At 40.9% G+C, this 15,392-nt stretch overlaps 1 protein-coding gene and 1 long non-coding RNA gene across 5 annotated transcripts in view; one reads left to right on the forward strand and one right to left on the reverse strand.

The window, feature by feature from the left end:
* The window catches only part of NFKB1 (nuclear factor kappa B subunit 1), a 60,536-nt gene extending 47,727 nt beyond the window's left edge, over positions 1–12,809 (forward strand). For all 4 annotated transcript variants that reach the window (XM_019614811.1, XM_019614812.2, XM_010710046.2 and 1 more), the window contains exons 15-24: positions 670–811; positions 3,781–3,895; positions 5,914–6,115; positions 7,129–7,298; positions 8,140–8,242; positions 9,111–9,232; positions 10,078–10,147; positions 10,484–10,656; positions 10,796–10,973; positions 12,121–12,809. In XM_019614811.1, coding sequence (XP_019470356.1) covers positions 670–811; positions 3,781–3,895; positions 5,914–6,115; positions 7,129–7,298; positions 8,140–8,242; positions 9,111–9,232; positions 10,078–10,147; positions 10,484–10,656; positions 10,796–10,973; positions 12,121–12,308 — 1,463 coding nt within the window. In that variant the 3' untranslated portion in view covers positions 12,309–12,809. The remainder of the gene's footprint in view (positions 1–669; positions 812–3,780; positions 3,896–5,913; positions 6,116–7,128; positions 7,299–8,139; positions 8,243–9,110; positions 9,233–10,077; positions 10,148–10,483; positions 10,657–10,795; positions 10,974–12,120) is intronic.
* LOC109367327 lies at positions 10,386–15,377 on the reverse strand. The gene is made up of 3 exons (XR_002114374.2): positions 14,438–15,377; positions 13,867–13,989; positions 10,386–12,733 (listed from the first exon to the last, which is right to left on the reverse strand). It is a non-coding gene; the product is annotated as an uncharacterized LOC109367327 (long non-coding RNA).
* Between the last annotated feature and the right edge of the window lie 15 nt (positions 15,378–15,392).

The raw sequence follows: 15,392 nt of genomic DNA on the forward strand, positions 1-15,392 counted from the left end.
CCACCCTCTGAGTGAAAAACTTCCTCCTAATATCTAATCTAAACCTCCTCTGTCTCAGTTTAAGACCATTCCCCCTTGTCCTGTCTCTATGCACCCTTGTAAACAGCCATTCCCCCTCATGTTTATATGCTCCCTTCAAGTACTGGAAAGCCACGATGAGGTCTCCCTGGAGCCTTCTCTAAGCTAATCAAGCCCAGTTCCCTCAACTTTTCTTAGGTCTCTGAGGCTTCCTGTGCCTCAGTTTGCTCCAGTCTAAATAGTCAGGACTATGTGAGATGTTCTTTTAAGTGTTCTATGGACAAGAGGCTTTGCCTGCCACTTGTATCTGAGCAGTTCCAAGTTTCTGCTTCTTTAGTTTCATTGCACACGAGTGCACATTAATGGAATTATCAGTGCCACTCAAACCACAGGTAGCTTCCAGAGATGGGCTGTTCTCAGGATTCCTGCTGCCCGAGTGCTCAGCATGTGCCTTGTTTTCCTTCCAAAAGACTCATTCCCTCTGTCCTTTCCTCTCAGGTGTAATTAACAACTCATCTCAGTGAATCAGTAAATAATGAATGTGTGGTGATTTGTACTTCGTATTTCTCTGGCAGCACAAACCTGCGCCAAAAGAAGGTGCTGCTACAGGGAAGGCAGTTGAGCTAATGAAGACAAAAATTTGTGTTGCAGATGGTCTGTTCCTGGAGAAGGCTATGCAGCTCGCCAAGCGTCACTGCAACGCTCTCTTTGATTACGCTGTAACTGGAGATGTGAGGATGCTGTTGGCTGTTCAGCGCCATCTCACTGCCGTCCAGGATGACAATGGAGACAAGTAAGTCAGTGCTGGCAAGGACTCAGTGACGAGAGAGTTAAGTCTGGCAGCAGAATGTAGTTAGCATTCCATCTGCTGTGGGTGCTGATCGGGGCTGCAGCACCACTCAAATCAAATAAACATTGTTCTCCTTTATGCTATTTGGGAGAGGGATGGTTGTGATTTTTGTTGCTCACACCACTAAGTTGGTTGCTGCAGTACCTCTCAGAAATAATGTGTGAGGATGCTGTGAGTTTGCATTTTCTTACTTCGGATCAGTGCTGAGCGTGAATTGTTGCATTTGTGTCATGAAACACAGCTGATGGAGATCACCAGCTTTGTGCTGCAGGAGAGTGCCCTGCTTTTTATATGCAAGTCCCTAACTCTTCATAGGGAATTCTAAGTTGTGGATGCACTGGGAGAAGTAAGTAGAAATAATAGCTCGAGGGTCCTTGCTGCTTTTCTCCTACTGATACTGAAGGACACTGTGCAGATTCTGTGGGACTCACAGTGAGGAACAGATTATTAGTAGTTATTTAAAACCAAACTTGGTGGAAGTGATTCTGAACACATGCAAATATAATCTCTCTTGAATAAACAAGTGATATTATCACATTGTCACTTTTTAGCTGGCAGCCTTTCGGCAGGCTTTGCACAATCACTTGTGTTTCCTTAATTGCAGTATTTTGTGCAGTAGAAGCCAGGTAAACCTTAAGGTCCCTAACCAGATGGAAAATTACAAGACTGAAGCAGGCCTTAGAGTACTGATAAGCTAAATACTCGAAATCACTGAGAACTGCTTACTTTGCTCTCCAGCTGGCAATTTGATGAAGCTTTGAGGTAAACAGGTATATGGATGAGGTAGGGGCTAGCAATAAAATCTGCTGGCACTTTGGACAGTACAACTTCTGTGTGTATTTATTGCTTTTGTTGTTGTTCGTTTTTAATGTAAAAAAAAAAAAATACTCCCCAGAAGATTGTGAGAGTATTAATCTCAGTCCCAGCAAGAGCAACCTGCATTTAAACATCAGTACGATGTTCCCCAGACTTGAAGGGTTTTTCAACAAGTCAAAGTAGTTTAATCATTATGGTAGTTATTTTTCCTGGATCAAGAAGTACCTGCAAGTATGTGAGTTGCAAGTTCATGTTGCTTTTCTCCTGGGAGGGAATTAGTCTGTGAGCATGTAATGCATATAAATTGCTCTGCAGCTATTGAACAAAACAAAGGCTTCTGGGCTGTCTGCCAGCTCTCTTACAGGAGCTGTTTAAGAAAAAAACAAAATTCCAAAATTTATAAATGAGTTCTCTGTAACTTTCACCTTAATCATTACAAACATATGAAAATGACTGTAAATTTTTTTGCTGAAGCCGTTAAAGAAATGTTACTGACAACAGTTTTGTCCATCTTTCATGAAAATAGTCTGTAGGGAATGAAAATACCTTTGTTGAGATCCTGTTTTGTGTATAATGGCTTTGATACCAAGTACGTTAATCTGGGATCAGCGTATACTTACAGCAGTGCTCACTGTTACTGCATTCATAGCACAGATCTCATGAAGTCACATTAAACACTTTGCCTCCACAAGGTAAAATTGAAATATTTACCACAGGGAAGAGAACTGAAGGCAGCAGAAGAGTAAATTTGTGAGATTTGGAAATAAAACATCAGCAGGAGAGAGCATAGGGAGTATCTCCTGGGGAGCGGAGGAACACTTCTTTTATGGCAGCAGTGGGACTGTTGCAACAACACAGAAGAGCTGAGGGAGGAAAAGTGCTACAGTGCTGCCTATGGCAGCATCCAGAGCCAATAAAACAGCCCTTCAGATGTAAGTTTGTTTTAGAAGTCTTGGTTGTTTTTTCCTTTTTTAACATATCTTGGGCTTCGGAGTGCGTGTTCTGAACTGAAAGAGGACTCTATGCCACAGATGGCAAGGGACTTCTTTATTTTTCTGATGGAAGTGTAGATGTGAGTGCATTCAGGTATTCCTGCAACAGGTTCCTTAACAAGCATATTGTGTGACCTGTGCCGATGTGTGTCCTCAGCAAAAGGCTTAAGAGAATCTAGAATTTGGCCAGGGAGAGCTTGCTAAGGTGTGAGTCAAAACGGAGCACAGCTTTGAAATGACGTCTCAAAGAAACAAGACAAATCAGATGAGTGATTATTGTCACAACCTGCTTTTTTCCTGGTGTTTTTTTGGCAAGTACAGCCACTCAGGCTGGCGGTGTGAAGGAAGTATCTCTGGAGCAGAGCACAGGAAAGGCTGCAGCAGGAACTCAGCAGAAGTGGTGCTTTGTTTTGCAGAGTCGCTCTTTTTTTTTTTTTCAGCACGTTTTTCCTTGAGCAAGAAAGATACCTTTGGCCACTGCTGCAAATCCTGGGGCTGTTGGTCACCGACCTGAGCCATGAGTAATTTTTCTGTTTGAAAATGAAAACAAGGAAAACCTACAGACTGGGAAGGGGGGAACCCCTGAGGAAAAATCTGCCTGGGTGGCAGAGGGCTGTGGAAATTCTGGAGGAAGGCTTTGACAGGAAGAGATGTCAGTGTCAGCTGAATAATTAAAATCACACACACACACACACACACAAAAACGCCAGTGAAGAATTTGCGCACACGCACTACACCACACACACACAACGCCACACACACACACACAACGCCACACACACACACACACGCAAACAAACAAAAAACGCCAGTGAAGAATTCGGCTATTTCAGACAAGTTCTGAGACATTTCTTTTGTAATGCAAGGTTTTTATTTGTTGGACTAGTAGTTAAGTCATACTCAGGACCAGCAAAATTCATCCTGATTCTTTTTTGTGATTGAAGAGTTAAACACAGCTCTCTTCTGACTTTTTTTTTGTTGTTGTTAGCATTCATTTTAGGTGTTGACCAAGACTTCTAATAGTTAATTGTACAGCCAAGTCTTAGAATTTGTATCATACGTTTGAGAATACAGTGACAATGCTAATCTGTTATTTTGTTTCAGTGTCCTTCATTTGTCAATTATCCACCTTCATAGAAAACTGGTTAAAAACCTCTTAGAAGTGATGCCGGATATGAATTATAACAACATTATCAACATGAGAAATGACCTTTATCAGGTATGTTGTTGTGGTGGTGTAACTGATGAAGATCATTCAGCCAGCTAGAACTGTTCTCCTTACTGTCTTATTTTCCTTCTGTTCATCGGAATGAGCCTAGATAGTAAGGCAAACTGGTTTAGAATTTCACACACACAGGCACACAATGACACACTGTAAGGTGGTGGAAGAACAAGGGCATGTTTTCCTTCTATTAATTCCTAACTGTCTTGATGTTAAGAGAAACAACTCCATTTGTTTATTATTATTGTATGTTTATTATAGAACAGCCCCCAAATACCGAATTCTTCAGTTTATATTTTCATTATTTGGCTCCTCATTTATTAAATCTGGACTAGTGTGCCAATTCTGGGCTCTTTCAAAGTTTTTAATGCAGGATAACTCAGGATCATGAGTGAGTTGCTGAGGAAGCTTGTAACAACTGTCTCTTTCTGTAGCCTAGAAGGTCTTCATGCCCATTGTATGAGCACCAAGGTTTTTCTTTCATTTCTTGGTTCACAGTGTACCATTAAAAAACAAACAAACAAACATGTCTTTTATCCAGTAGAGAAATAACTTTTAGCAGCCCAGCACATTCTCTCCTCAACTTATCTGCAACACAGTCTGAGCTTTTTCTGCTGCAACTTAAATGGGCTTTAAAAAGAGCAATGGAAACTTGCCAGTACAAGAAGCTCTTTTCAATCATGTGTGCCATTCCGTTGTCATAAAGGTACCCAGCTGGACATCACACAGCAGCACTTCTGAGAAGACTTGTGCCATTTCTTTCTGTTCAGCTCCAAGCTGTAAATGGTAAAGCCAAGACTTCGTTATGTGCAGATAATCTTAGAGGCTTTATTGTGACTTCTCTGTTCTCTTACATGTTTCATTTTTGTGCTCGCATAAAGGAAGTTTGAAATGCGAAAGGTGATGAAAGCAAAAAAATTCTGAATTGAATTTTGTATGCCCTCTGTTTAACAGAAATAGGAAGCAAAGCTGTGCTCCATAGAAGAAATAAACCTCTAACTACCAGAATTTCTCCAGCTGCTCTACCTTCCACTTAAACCTTAAGCCAGTGATGGGAGGAAATGCAGGTTTAGTCTAAGGTTTCCCTTCTGTACAGATACTCTGAAAGATTAATCATGCTTTGCCATATCAATTCAAGTAATGAATTGCAAATACATTAGTGATTCCTCTGAGAAACACAAGCTTATTTTACAGAGCTGAAATTAGTTCCTTTTTTACAGTCATCTGTAAATATAAAAATAATGATATGGAGATGGATTCTTCTACATTTTTCAGATTATTTTAGTTTTAGGAATACAGTTTCCTAAACCGCTACAGTGCCTCACTGTTAAATACATACTTTGTGATCCAAACTTGTTACTGGCAAGGATGCAGTATACAGTTAACCTCTGGGAAAGCTTGAAATCTCAGCCTGAGAGCCTCAGTGCTGCAGGTGTCTTTGTGCAAAAATAGGAACCATGCAAACAGTATCAGCTAGATGATATTGCGTAATCTGAACTTTGGCAAACAGAACAGCAAGTTTTTCTGCTTTTTTGTATGTAGTTGTTTTAAGGATAGGGAAATCCTAAACTTGTGGCTAGGAACTTGCTTTTTAGGAGCAAAACTAGAATATGGTTCAGTTGTGGAGGCAGAGCTGAACAGGCTCTAGAAAGTGTGCGCTCCTTCTGTGGCAGGAGCTCGGCAGGGTTAGTGCATCTGGGAGTACAGGGATTCTCTCATTTCCCAAGTCCCTTGCACTACAAACAGCCAGGTTAGTTCCCCAATCCACAAGGTAGGCAATGTCTTCCTTACTCCTCAGGTCTGACTGCTGACACCAGTGAGGTGGCTTTTATTTCCAGTAAGTAGAAACCCTATCTGTGTTATACAGCAGAAGAAAATGTACACAAGTTTTTCACCTGTGCCAGCCTTAAAGTGGAGCAGCACCTCACAGTAGGTGCTTTTATTGGCTTAGCAGATTTCTGTAAAGGGGTGTAGTTGCCTCTCATCTTCTCATGGCTCACTTCTGTCACTTCCAGACCCCCTTGCACCTGGCAGTAATCACAAAGCAGGCAGAGGTGGTTGAAGACTTGCTGAAGGCTGGAGCAAATGTCAACCTTTTGGATCGCCATGGTAATTCTGTCTTACATTTAGCTGCTGCTGAAGGAGACGACAAGATTCTGAGTCTGCTCCTCAAGCATCAGAAGGCATCTTCAATGATTGACCTTTTCAATGGTGAAGGTATGGAACGATAGTGCCTGTACTTTACACTTACTTGCCTTCTAGACAAGCACCCCACCATTTCTGACAACCCAGTCTTTCCACGCAGATACAGACCTTGGAAATTGCATCTTTCCATGATTTGCACATTATATCCTTGTCTTTTACACACCTGCAGTCAGATAAAAGAACATAGATGTGTAGGTTTTGTGGTTATACAGAACGTAGAGATTGGTAATATCCATATTACACACTATGGATTTGAGCTTTTTGTTCTTTAGCATCACAGAAATTCAGGAACTGTGTTCCTCTTGAGATGCCCTAGAGAACCACTGTTTAGAAGAAATTCCACCTGAAAATATTTCCTCCTCTCTAGTGAATAAAATCCCCTCAAAAATCATTTCTGGACCAGTGTCAAGTATCACATCTGGAATTCGGGGACTATAGAGTATTAAAGCTTATAAAATACCTACAGAGACCCTACTCTCTCACTTCTCAATGGCATGGGTCATTTGAATTTAGTACTCTTGCACTAGATGTAGATAGTAAAATACCTGGCCTAAAAATGTCACTATGCGATTTAAAAAACTGTGTTAAGTTCTTCAGAGAGAGTTGATTCTTCTTACTATTTATAAATAGAAAGCTTTATGATTCTCTTTTTGAGCTACTGCAGTTAATGTTGAGGTGACAGAGCTGTCTGACCTTTAAGGAGCATTAGTTATTCTCCAGGATGTTTCTAGAACATTGTAGGGTGATTCTTTATTCTTCCTCTCTGTTCCTCTGTGCAATTCGCTGATTTTTCTCATGCATGGTTTTGAGTCACAATTAATAACACAAATAGTTCCAATTTATGCACGAAGAACATTCTAATTAACACCATTTTTGGTGCACAGACAGGCAAACGTCATTTGTGCTCAGATAACTACAGTAACTCAGTCATTTTACAGCCTTTCAGAGATGCAGCTGTTTAAGAAGTCACTGCTGTGACATTTGTGTTTTTCAAATGTTAATGTACGCAAATGGCCTTTGTGTAGGTCTCAGTGCAGTTCACATGGTGGTGATCGCCAATAGCTTGTCCTGTCTGAAACTACTGATTGCTGCTGGAGTTAACGTCAATGCTCAGGAACAAAAATCTGGACGAACTGCATTGCATTTAGCTGTTGAACAAGAGAACATCCCCTTGGCAGGCTGCCTTTTGCTTGAGGTGAGGGCAGAATTTCTTTTTCCCTGGTCTTCCCAGATATGTATTTTCAAGACTTGTAAAATATGTCAGTCCTCAGTGGAAATGAAGTAGTGTTTCTCTTTATTGGCTTGGTTACTTTAACTGGTAAAATGGGAAAATTATCATTAATGTTGTTTGCTATTAGTCATTCAGCACTGCTGATGAACCTTTTGTTAGCTGAAAAATTTAGTTTGTGACCCTGACCTGGCTGCCTGTGCCATGCTTAATTTGCACTGAGTAATCCCAGCAGCCAATGAAACTACTCAGGAGCAAGTTGCTGATCTGGTGCGGTGGAATGCGTATGCAGATGTGCAGAGAGATAGCTGTGTGTATCTGTAAATATTTGTCTCAGCTCTAGCACCTTGATCTTAGCACACTTAATTGCGCACACCCACAGCTACCTGCAGTAGCTCCCCTGGTATGGGGTACAGATGTGCTAGCGGCCCGTCTGCTCTGCTGAAGGGCAGCAGGAAGGCAGCTTTCAGTGCACAGCAAATGCCGAGGGTAATCTGATAACAGAACTATGATCTGATTAGTATTATGGGATGCAAAGTGGCTTTTGTGTTTTATCTACCTGACCTATTTGGGTTCAGACAGCATGCCTCCTGCTGTAGTACAACAGTGCACAACCACTGTCTGTTCTTGTGTGCTGACAGTTGTAATCACTTTCTGATTCATTCTTTTCAGACAATGGCTGGAATTTTTGTGCAAAGAGGCATGGAATGGTGCTGCTTGCAGAGTAACAAGGTTTATGCAGACAAGTCTCTATGCAACAGTACTGTATAGATGAATAGCATTTTTCTTCTTCTCTTTCAATACTTAGGGTGATGCAGATGTGGACAGCACTACATACGATGGCACAACGCCTCTTCACATAGCAGCTGGAAGGGGCTTTACAAAACTGGCAGCAGTTCTCAAAGCAGCAGGTATGCAGTCAGATATTTATTGCAGTGTTCTCTTTAACTGTGCCAATTCAGGTTAGGGGGCTGCACTTAGGAGTTAATGAACTTAATGAGCAGAAGATAGCAGATGTTAAAAGCACAAAGGCTTGTTTCTCCTCAGGAAGTCCTAGTTTCAGGGGCTCTCTGCTACTTTTTAGCACCATCTAGTGGCTAAAAAAAGCAAAGCAAAATTGTGTTAGTAAAAATAGTTCCCAGGCATTCTTGGAAGTTTTGGGGTATTTGTAGATATTTTTTTAATATCTGCAGCAGACAAAAGCCCAGTTTTTATGGTTGGAATAAAAGTTGGACTATTTTAAAGGCAAAGAAACTGGGGACACTTCTCCCCAGTTTTGTATCATTACAGTAAAGTTAGTTTTGATTATGTACTGGAACACTTTTTTCAGTTGCGTTGAACCTTCAATACCTGAATTTTCTCCTTAGAAACAGAAATTCAAGCCCCCCACTGCTCTGCCTGTGTGCTTGGTCTTTTAATAACATTCATGCTTTCTCTGACGCTACAAAAGGGAAGCCCTGCACCAGTGCTTCATCAATACGTGCTGTGTGTGAACCAAGAATGGAACGAACTGGAAGTCAGCTTATATAATCAGACTCTTTGGGCCTTCACACAGTGCTTGTCATTTTTTCCCCATCTGTATAATGGATGAATACACAGGGATGACATTTAACTTCAATTTATTTAAAAAAAACTACTATTTTCTGAGTTATAATATGTAATCTAAGTTTTGAATTGCAAACCTTCTAATTTAGCTATTTTAACTATGCTTTTCAACAATACAGTGTAAAACAGCATAAAAGCCTTTCCTTAGAAATTTCTTGCATGCTTGTTTTTCAGGCGCAGATCCTCATGTTGAGAACTTTGAGCCACTCTTTGATGTAGAAGAAGATGTGAAAGGTGATGATGATGAAGGAATTGTACCTGGAACAACACCCCTGGATATGGCAGCCAACTGGGAGGTACGTGGTCTGCTGTCTTTTCTTATTTAAAAAAAAAAAAGATAAGTTCTGTCAGCCAATTTGCTTCATTTCATCTAGTTATTTAAATAGTGCCAAACTTCCATAGCACCTGACCGACATAAAAAACAAACTTACTGAGCCATAAGAAACAGTGAAGTAGTATTGGAAGAAAGCTCCTCTTAGTAGCCTACTTCTGCTGAGCAGGATTGAACAAGCATTTCTTCAAAAGTAGTTGCACTGGGGTTGTCAGTATGGAAAAGAATCCAGCAGTTTGAGCAGCATGTGTTTGAAGGTGCATGTTCAGGGTCTGCGGGACCAGGGTGAGACACTGTAAGTTTCTCTGCTGCATGGTCTTTAGAACTGCAGACTGGGTGATATGTAGTGAAAATAGACTTTTGTGTCTTACCTGAACATTGGTTAAGATTACATGGTTCGAGCTTCAGTATTCAAGTACATGCAGCTAGCATGATGTGAGCATACAAGTAGCCACTATCTCTGATCATCTAGAGCTAGGGTGAGGAGTGGTACTGAAAAGGTAAAAATCTAGCCCAGGCTTTGTTTCAAATTACTAGTTGTAGATAGCTGCTAACTCCTCACTTATCTACTGCTACAGCCCCTTGTTTACTGCACAGCCTGCTTCTGTATCCCAACAATAACTGCCAGTCGACAGAGCTTAAGGGCAAGGGAGATGAACTTACAAATTTATCCCTCAAGGTATAAATGACTTTAAAAAAAAAAATCGGGGGCCATTTACAGTACTGTATAAACAATACTACTGAAACTTGTCAAAATAATGGATAAATGACCAGGTTTTGCTAAATACTAAATTGAATGTATTCTCTTAGGTGTATGACATTTTAAATGGCAAACCCTACATAGCAGCAGCAGCAGTTTCAGAGGACTTACTGACACAAGGTAATGTCTGTAAAGAGGACCTGGCAACATCCCCTCGGAAATGAACAGCTGAGTACCCAAAGTATGCCTGCAGAAGAACTTGCCCTGCAGGAGCTTGAAAGGGAGGTGGGGAGGGAGAAGAGGTACTCACTACCACTGCAGTCTTGGAACAAGCAAGATTCTTTTAAGAAGCATGGCCTGAGGACCCAAGTTTGTACATTTTCAATATTACAGCAATATATTAGTAAATACCAATGGATGCTGAAATAAACAGTTTTTAATTTGGCTTTGCTTCTGCTTAGAAATGAACTGGTGTGTGACTCATGTAAATAACAGACATATTTTTCTGTTCCCTAGGCCCTCTGAGAGAGCTGAATGAAAACTCCAAGAAGCAGCTTTACAAGCTATTGGAAACACCTGATCCAAGCAAGAACTGGTCTACTCTAGCAGAAAAGCTGGGTCTTGGCATTCTTAACAATGCCTTCAGGTTGAGCCCTTCACCTTCGAAAACTCTGCTAGATAACTATAAGGTAATGTGGCTGTAAACAAGTTAGTTATAAAGAACATGCAGATGTGCAGTGAATTTTATTCTGCACAGTGAGACTCCGCAGTCCTTTGGTTTTAGCTAGCCAGGATGAAGCTGTGAGCATCTGCTGTCTTCTCTCTTAGATTTCTGGAGGTACAGTTCAAGAGCTGATTGCTGCTTTGAGACAAATGGATCACACAGAAGCTATTGAAGTAATTCAGAAAGCACTATGGAGTTCACAAAGTCAGTCTCACCAGGAGGACAACACAATAGAAACTTTTCCTTCATCATCACCAGCCAATTTTGCAAAGGGAGAGACAGGTAAAATTAACATTTCTTAGTTCTCCCGCCTTGGTTTGGAATGCTAATAAGACAGCAGTTCCTTATGCATCACATCTGAGCTCCTTACCTGTTTCTGCTTACCTACCATGTAGAGCTTTCTCAGTTGACATTTGCTAGATGCACAGGAAAGAGGAAAAATGGATGATTTTAACTTGCAGCCCTGAACTACAGTATTGAGTAGAACTGGCTCCTTTTTCCTTAAAGTGGGCATCTGCCACTTACTGATATAAACCTTAGATGTTTAAAAGATAAATTAGGGAATGAATTCACAGGTTTATACACGTTCCCATTATATTTTCGCTTGCCCCTTTCTTCCACCCAGTCTAGACAAACACAGATGTTTGGGGTTCATAAACTTCTTAAAGAATCAACCATAGCAACTCCGACCTGGTCTAACTGTGCTAGTCATGGAACAAACACTTGCACCTTTCAAAAATGTGTTTGTACATAATACCTCTTCAGACTGTTCTTAAAGAGGAAGGGAGTTTCTGCTACTTTGCAATATGAATGTCATCTTTTTTTTTAAAACAGATGTTTAGAAAAATACCACTTGGCTCTGTAATACACGGCTGCTGTTCTATTCACTTCAACTCTGATACAGTTCTCTTGCAATCAGGTGCTTATATTATGAAGCTTATACACATGACAGCTTTATATATTTCAGTCTCACTTTTAATAACTAGGTGAAAATTGTTCAAGACAAACACCTAAAAAATCAGCAATTGAAATAACATGAGAATTTTAAGGAGCCTCATCCTGGAGCTGCATACTTGCACAGTCCATGCATCTGAGATGCAGAGAACTTCTTGCCCTGCTGCTACCACACTGGGGCAGAGTCCTGACTCCAATGCAGTGACAGTATTAATGTCAGCAGCACAGCAGGCTTCGCATCTCACCCAAATGCTGCCTGCAGTTGATCTGTGACAGCAGTGCATCAGCTCACATGCTCTGTTCAACTGAAAACATTCACCCTGTGCTGATAGCACAGCCTTTTCCACTAGCAGTACATAAAGGTACAGTTGTTTTCTTATACAAGAGTTGTAACCTGTTGCTTTGTATTCCTCTGGCCTTTCAGGATGTCACTGAAGTAAAACAAACTAATTGATTTCCCTTCTCTCTCTCTCAGGTGAACTTTATAATCACAAATTTCAAGACACTGAAAGCACATGTGACAGCGGGGTAGAGACCTCCTTCCGCAAACTGAGCTTTACTTATTCAGACTCTCTGAACAGCAAGTCATCGGTAACACTTAGCAAAATGACCCTAGGCTACAGCCAGGAAAGCTCAGTGCAAAGCAATTATATACCTAACTAGGTAACTTCAATTAGCAATATATACAGTTACAGGAACAACCCCAACATTTAGAATTACACTGATGTTGTCACAGCTGGAGGGAAGTAAATTCACAACCAGAAATGCACTGGAGGATCCACACACAAACTTGAACCAGTGGTGACTCCTCACCCTTGCTTCCTTCCTCAAGTACTGTCCATTTATAAGCACATCTGAGAACCAGGGCTCCATGCCACATTAACACAAAGGACTGGACACTGATGGACGACGGAGCTCACCTGGTTTGTGAGGATTTTCTTTTATAGATGAAAGTCACTTCTTGTTAATGCATAATATCAGCTTACTTAATTCAAAGAGGTGAAGCACACAGCAATCAAAGGATGGTTTCTGGCTGTTCCCTTCAGAAGTTTTGCAGCACCGTTGTCTGGAAAAAGCTCCTGAAATCACTGGTAAAGAAAAATAGTGATTTTAATCGCAACAGTGACAACTCTGAAAGACAAAAGAATACCTTAAAAAAAAAAAGAGAATCTTGTATATTTCAAATAATGTATTTAAACATAGCTTTGGTGCCTCTTTTAAAAAAAATCAAGTTTTGCATTTCCTACTTGTAAATAGTTTTTTATATCAGTTCCTTTTTAAAAAAGTGTGCTTTTTAAAAGCTTATTTTTATTTTACTTTTATAATAAAAACTCAAAACTAAATCTTGTCTACGCTTGCTGTAATTCTTACATAACTTCCAAGTGCAATTAGTTACAGAAGATCTAGTACTGAGTTCTGCCAATTTCCAACTACTAAAATAAATGGAAGTTTGCAAAAGCCCCTTGTCCTTAAACTTAAGTATCTTGTATGGAGTGAGACTACGAGGATCAGCTGCAGCTGAGAATCTTGCTGTGGGATTAAAGCCTCTGATTCATAGTCCTTGATAGTTCTCATAATTCTGGCAGCAGAGTCATCAATGCTGAAGTCAACGATTAAGCTTATCAGCAAAGCTAAGGAGATGGTTCTTAACTTGGGCTACCTGAAACAACTCTATAACCATGTTTCTGAGGAGTATTTTCTTCTTGTCTCAAGTTAATCCCAGCGAGTGCAACAGTTACAGATATTGCCCCTACTACAGATACAGAACAGCTATCAGATTTAATTATAAAAATGCAAAGTGCTGTCATATCACCCATAGCCAGCCTTCATGGCACAGAGGTGGAGCTTTTGACACACTGATAATTCTTGGCTGACCTTAGTCTTCAGTAATGTTCTTGGGAAAAGAGATAATATAAATAAAATAAAATACTTCCATTCATGACAGCAAACGCTACTATAAAGTCACAATCAGTGAAAAATCTTTTGAAGTAACTTCATACCCCGCTGAACTAATTCCAGGATACAAAACGGTAAAAATACAATGCTTTCTTTCAGTTACCACGTGCGCAGCCTATGAATGCAGTTGTGTGGACTTTTGTTTGATGAGCGTAGTTGTTCCAGTGTTCCTCCTTCATTTCTAGCTGCAACTATTTTTTAAAATGCAGAAACAGGCAAAGATTTTCATATTCTGTCCCTGTCAGAGCCACTGAGTCACACCTACCTTCTGGCACAGAACTTCCAGCAGAGCCTGGAGAGGGTGGCAGAGAAGGTTTCCGCAATCCTGCAGGTCACCAAGGCAGGCTGGCTGTTGATGAGCACCTTTAGCATTGCTTCTGGCCCTCTGCTGCTTTTAAACCACCAGAAGATACATGTCTTAAGTGGCAGGCTAGCATCTTGTCTTTGCTTTCTTTAGCAACAGAAGCTTCAGGTCTTTTTTTTTTTTTTTTTTTGTTTTAGCAATAGAAAAATACTAGTGTGGTCTCACTAATTCAAACAGGAACACTAAATTTCTAGAGTCAGGTCATAACTTCTCCCATCTGCCTTAACCCTCAGCATCTTAAGTGTGTTACAGGCATGCCCCACAGTTTGGCAGAAGCAGGTAAGAGTAGGAGGCAGAACCCAGCAGCTGGCAAGGGAGCACTACAGGTATCAGGCTGCCTAGTGCAAGAGGTATTTGTTTCTTCTTTGTATAGTTGCAACCAGCAGAGTAAGTTTACTGGAGAGCCTTGTGTTTACCTCGGTTTAATTCAAAGAAAATGCTCATGCACACAGCTTTGCTCTTTCTGCCTTACCTTTTCTCTTATCAGCAGGCAGTCATCCTTTGCAGGGCACACAGCCTTGTTGTTCTGGCATCTGGAAGGAGGCAGGCACCACAATGAAGGGGAACTACCCAAGCACACTGATGCCTCCATGCAGGTTGGAGGAAGAAGTGTACGCAGAGGAAGCATGGTCTACAAGAAAGAAGAATAAGCAATGCATCCAAGTCAACAGAAACATTTTGAGTAGCTGTATTCTTCTTAACAGGTAACCACTAAGAGAGATTTATACATCACATTAGCTCACCTTAGGCACAGTTTTATTCTTATGTCACCTTATGCAAGAAAGGAGTGCTGTTCCTGTTCCCCAAGTGTGATAGGTCAAACAAATGAGAGAACCCAGAAGCTCACTGCTTGAGAGCTCCTGTGCATAACTGGGTTATGGAGAAACCTTGTCCCACCCCACACTGAGAAGCCTTGACCACACCAACACAGGGTAGTAACAAGGACTAATCATTGCTGACTCATGTTTTCCTTCAGTACAGTTACAGGCCTGTAGCACAGGCTATTGTCTCCATTCTACTCCACATTAGCCCTGAAGAAACAAAAAATCAAGACCCTGTTATTAACAAGTTTGGAAAAGCTAAGTGTTATCTCTGTTCTAAATAGAATTTCTGGAGTTACTTTTACCTTTTCCCCAACAGAACCTTTAGGAAAACTGCTTCAGCTATCTGCCAAGCTCGTATTTACTTCAAGCATTACTGCATTACTGTGCAGGAGGCCTAGAGTGCATTGCTGTTAGCAAATAGGACAGCAAAGCTGGAGGAAGGGCCAAAATGCATATACTAACAACTCAAGCATCTCAAGATGTTTGCACTGGGGGCTTGTCCCTCTGAGTGCTAGTCACACTTCCTGTTTCTTTAGCAGAGATTAACCTAGAAATATCTCCAAAGGTATTTAACTAAGCCTTTCCTCACCCCCTCCCCCCCCT

Source organism: Meleagris gallopavo, chromosome 4 (genome assembly GCF_000146605.3).
Source record: "Meleagris gallopavo isolate NT-WF06-2002-E0010 breed Aviagen turkey brand Nicholas breeding stock chromosome 4, Turkey_5.1, whole genome shotgun sequence".
NCBI classification, from domain to species: domain Eukaryota; kingdom Metazoa; phylum Chordata; class Aves; order Galliformes; family Phasianidae; genus Meleagris; species Meleagris gallopavo.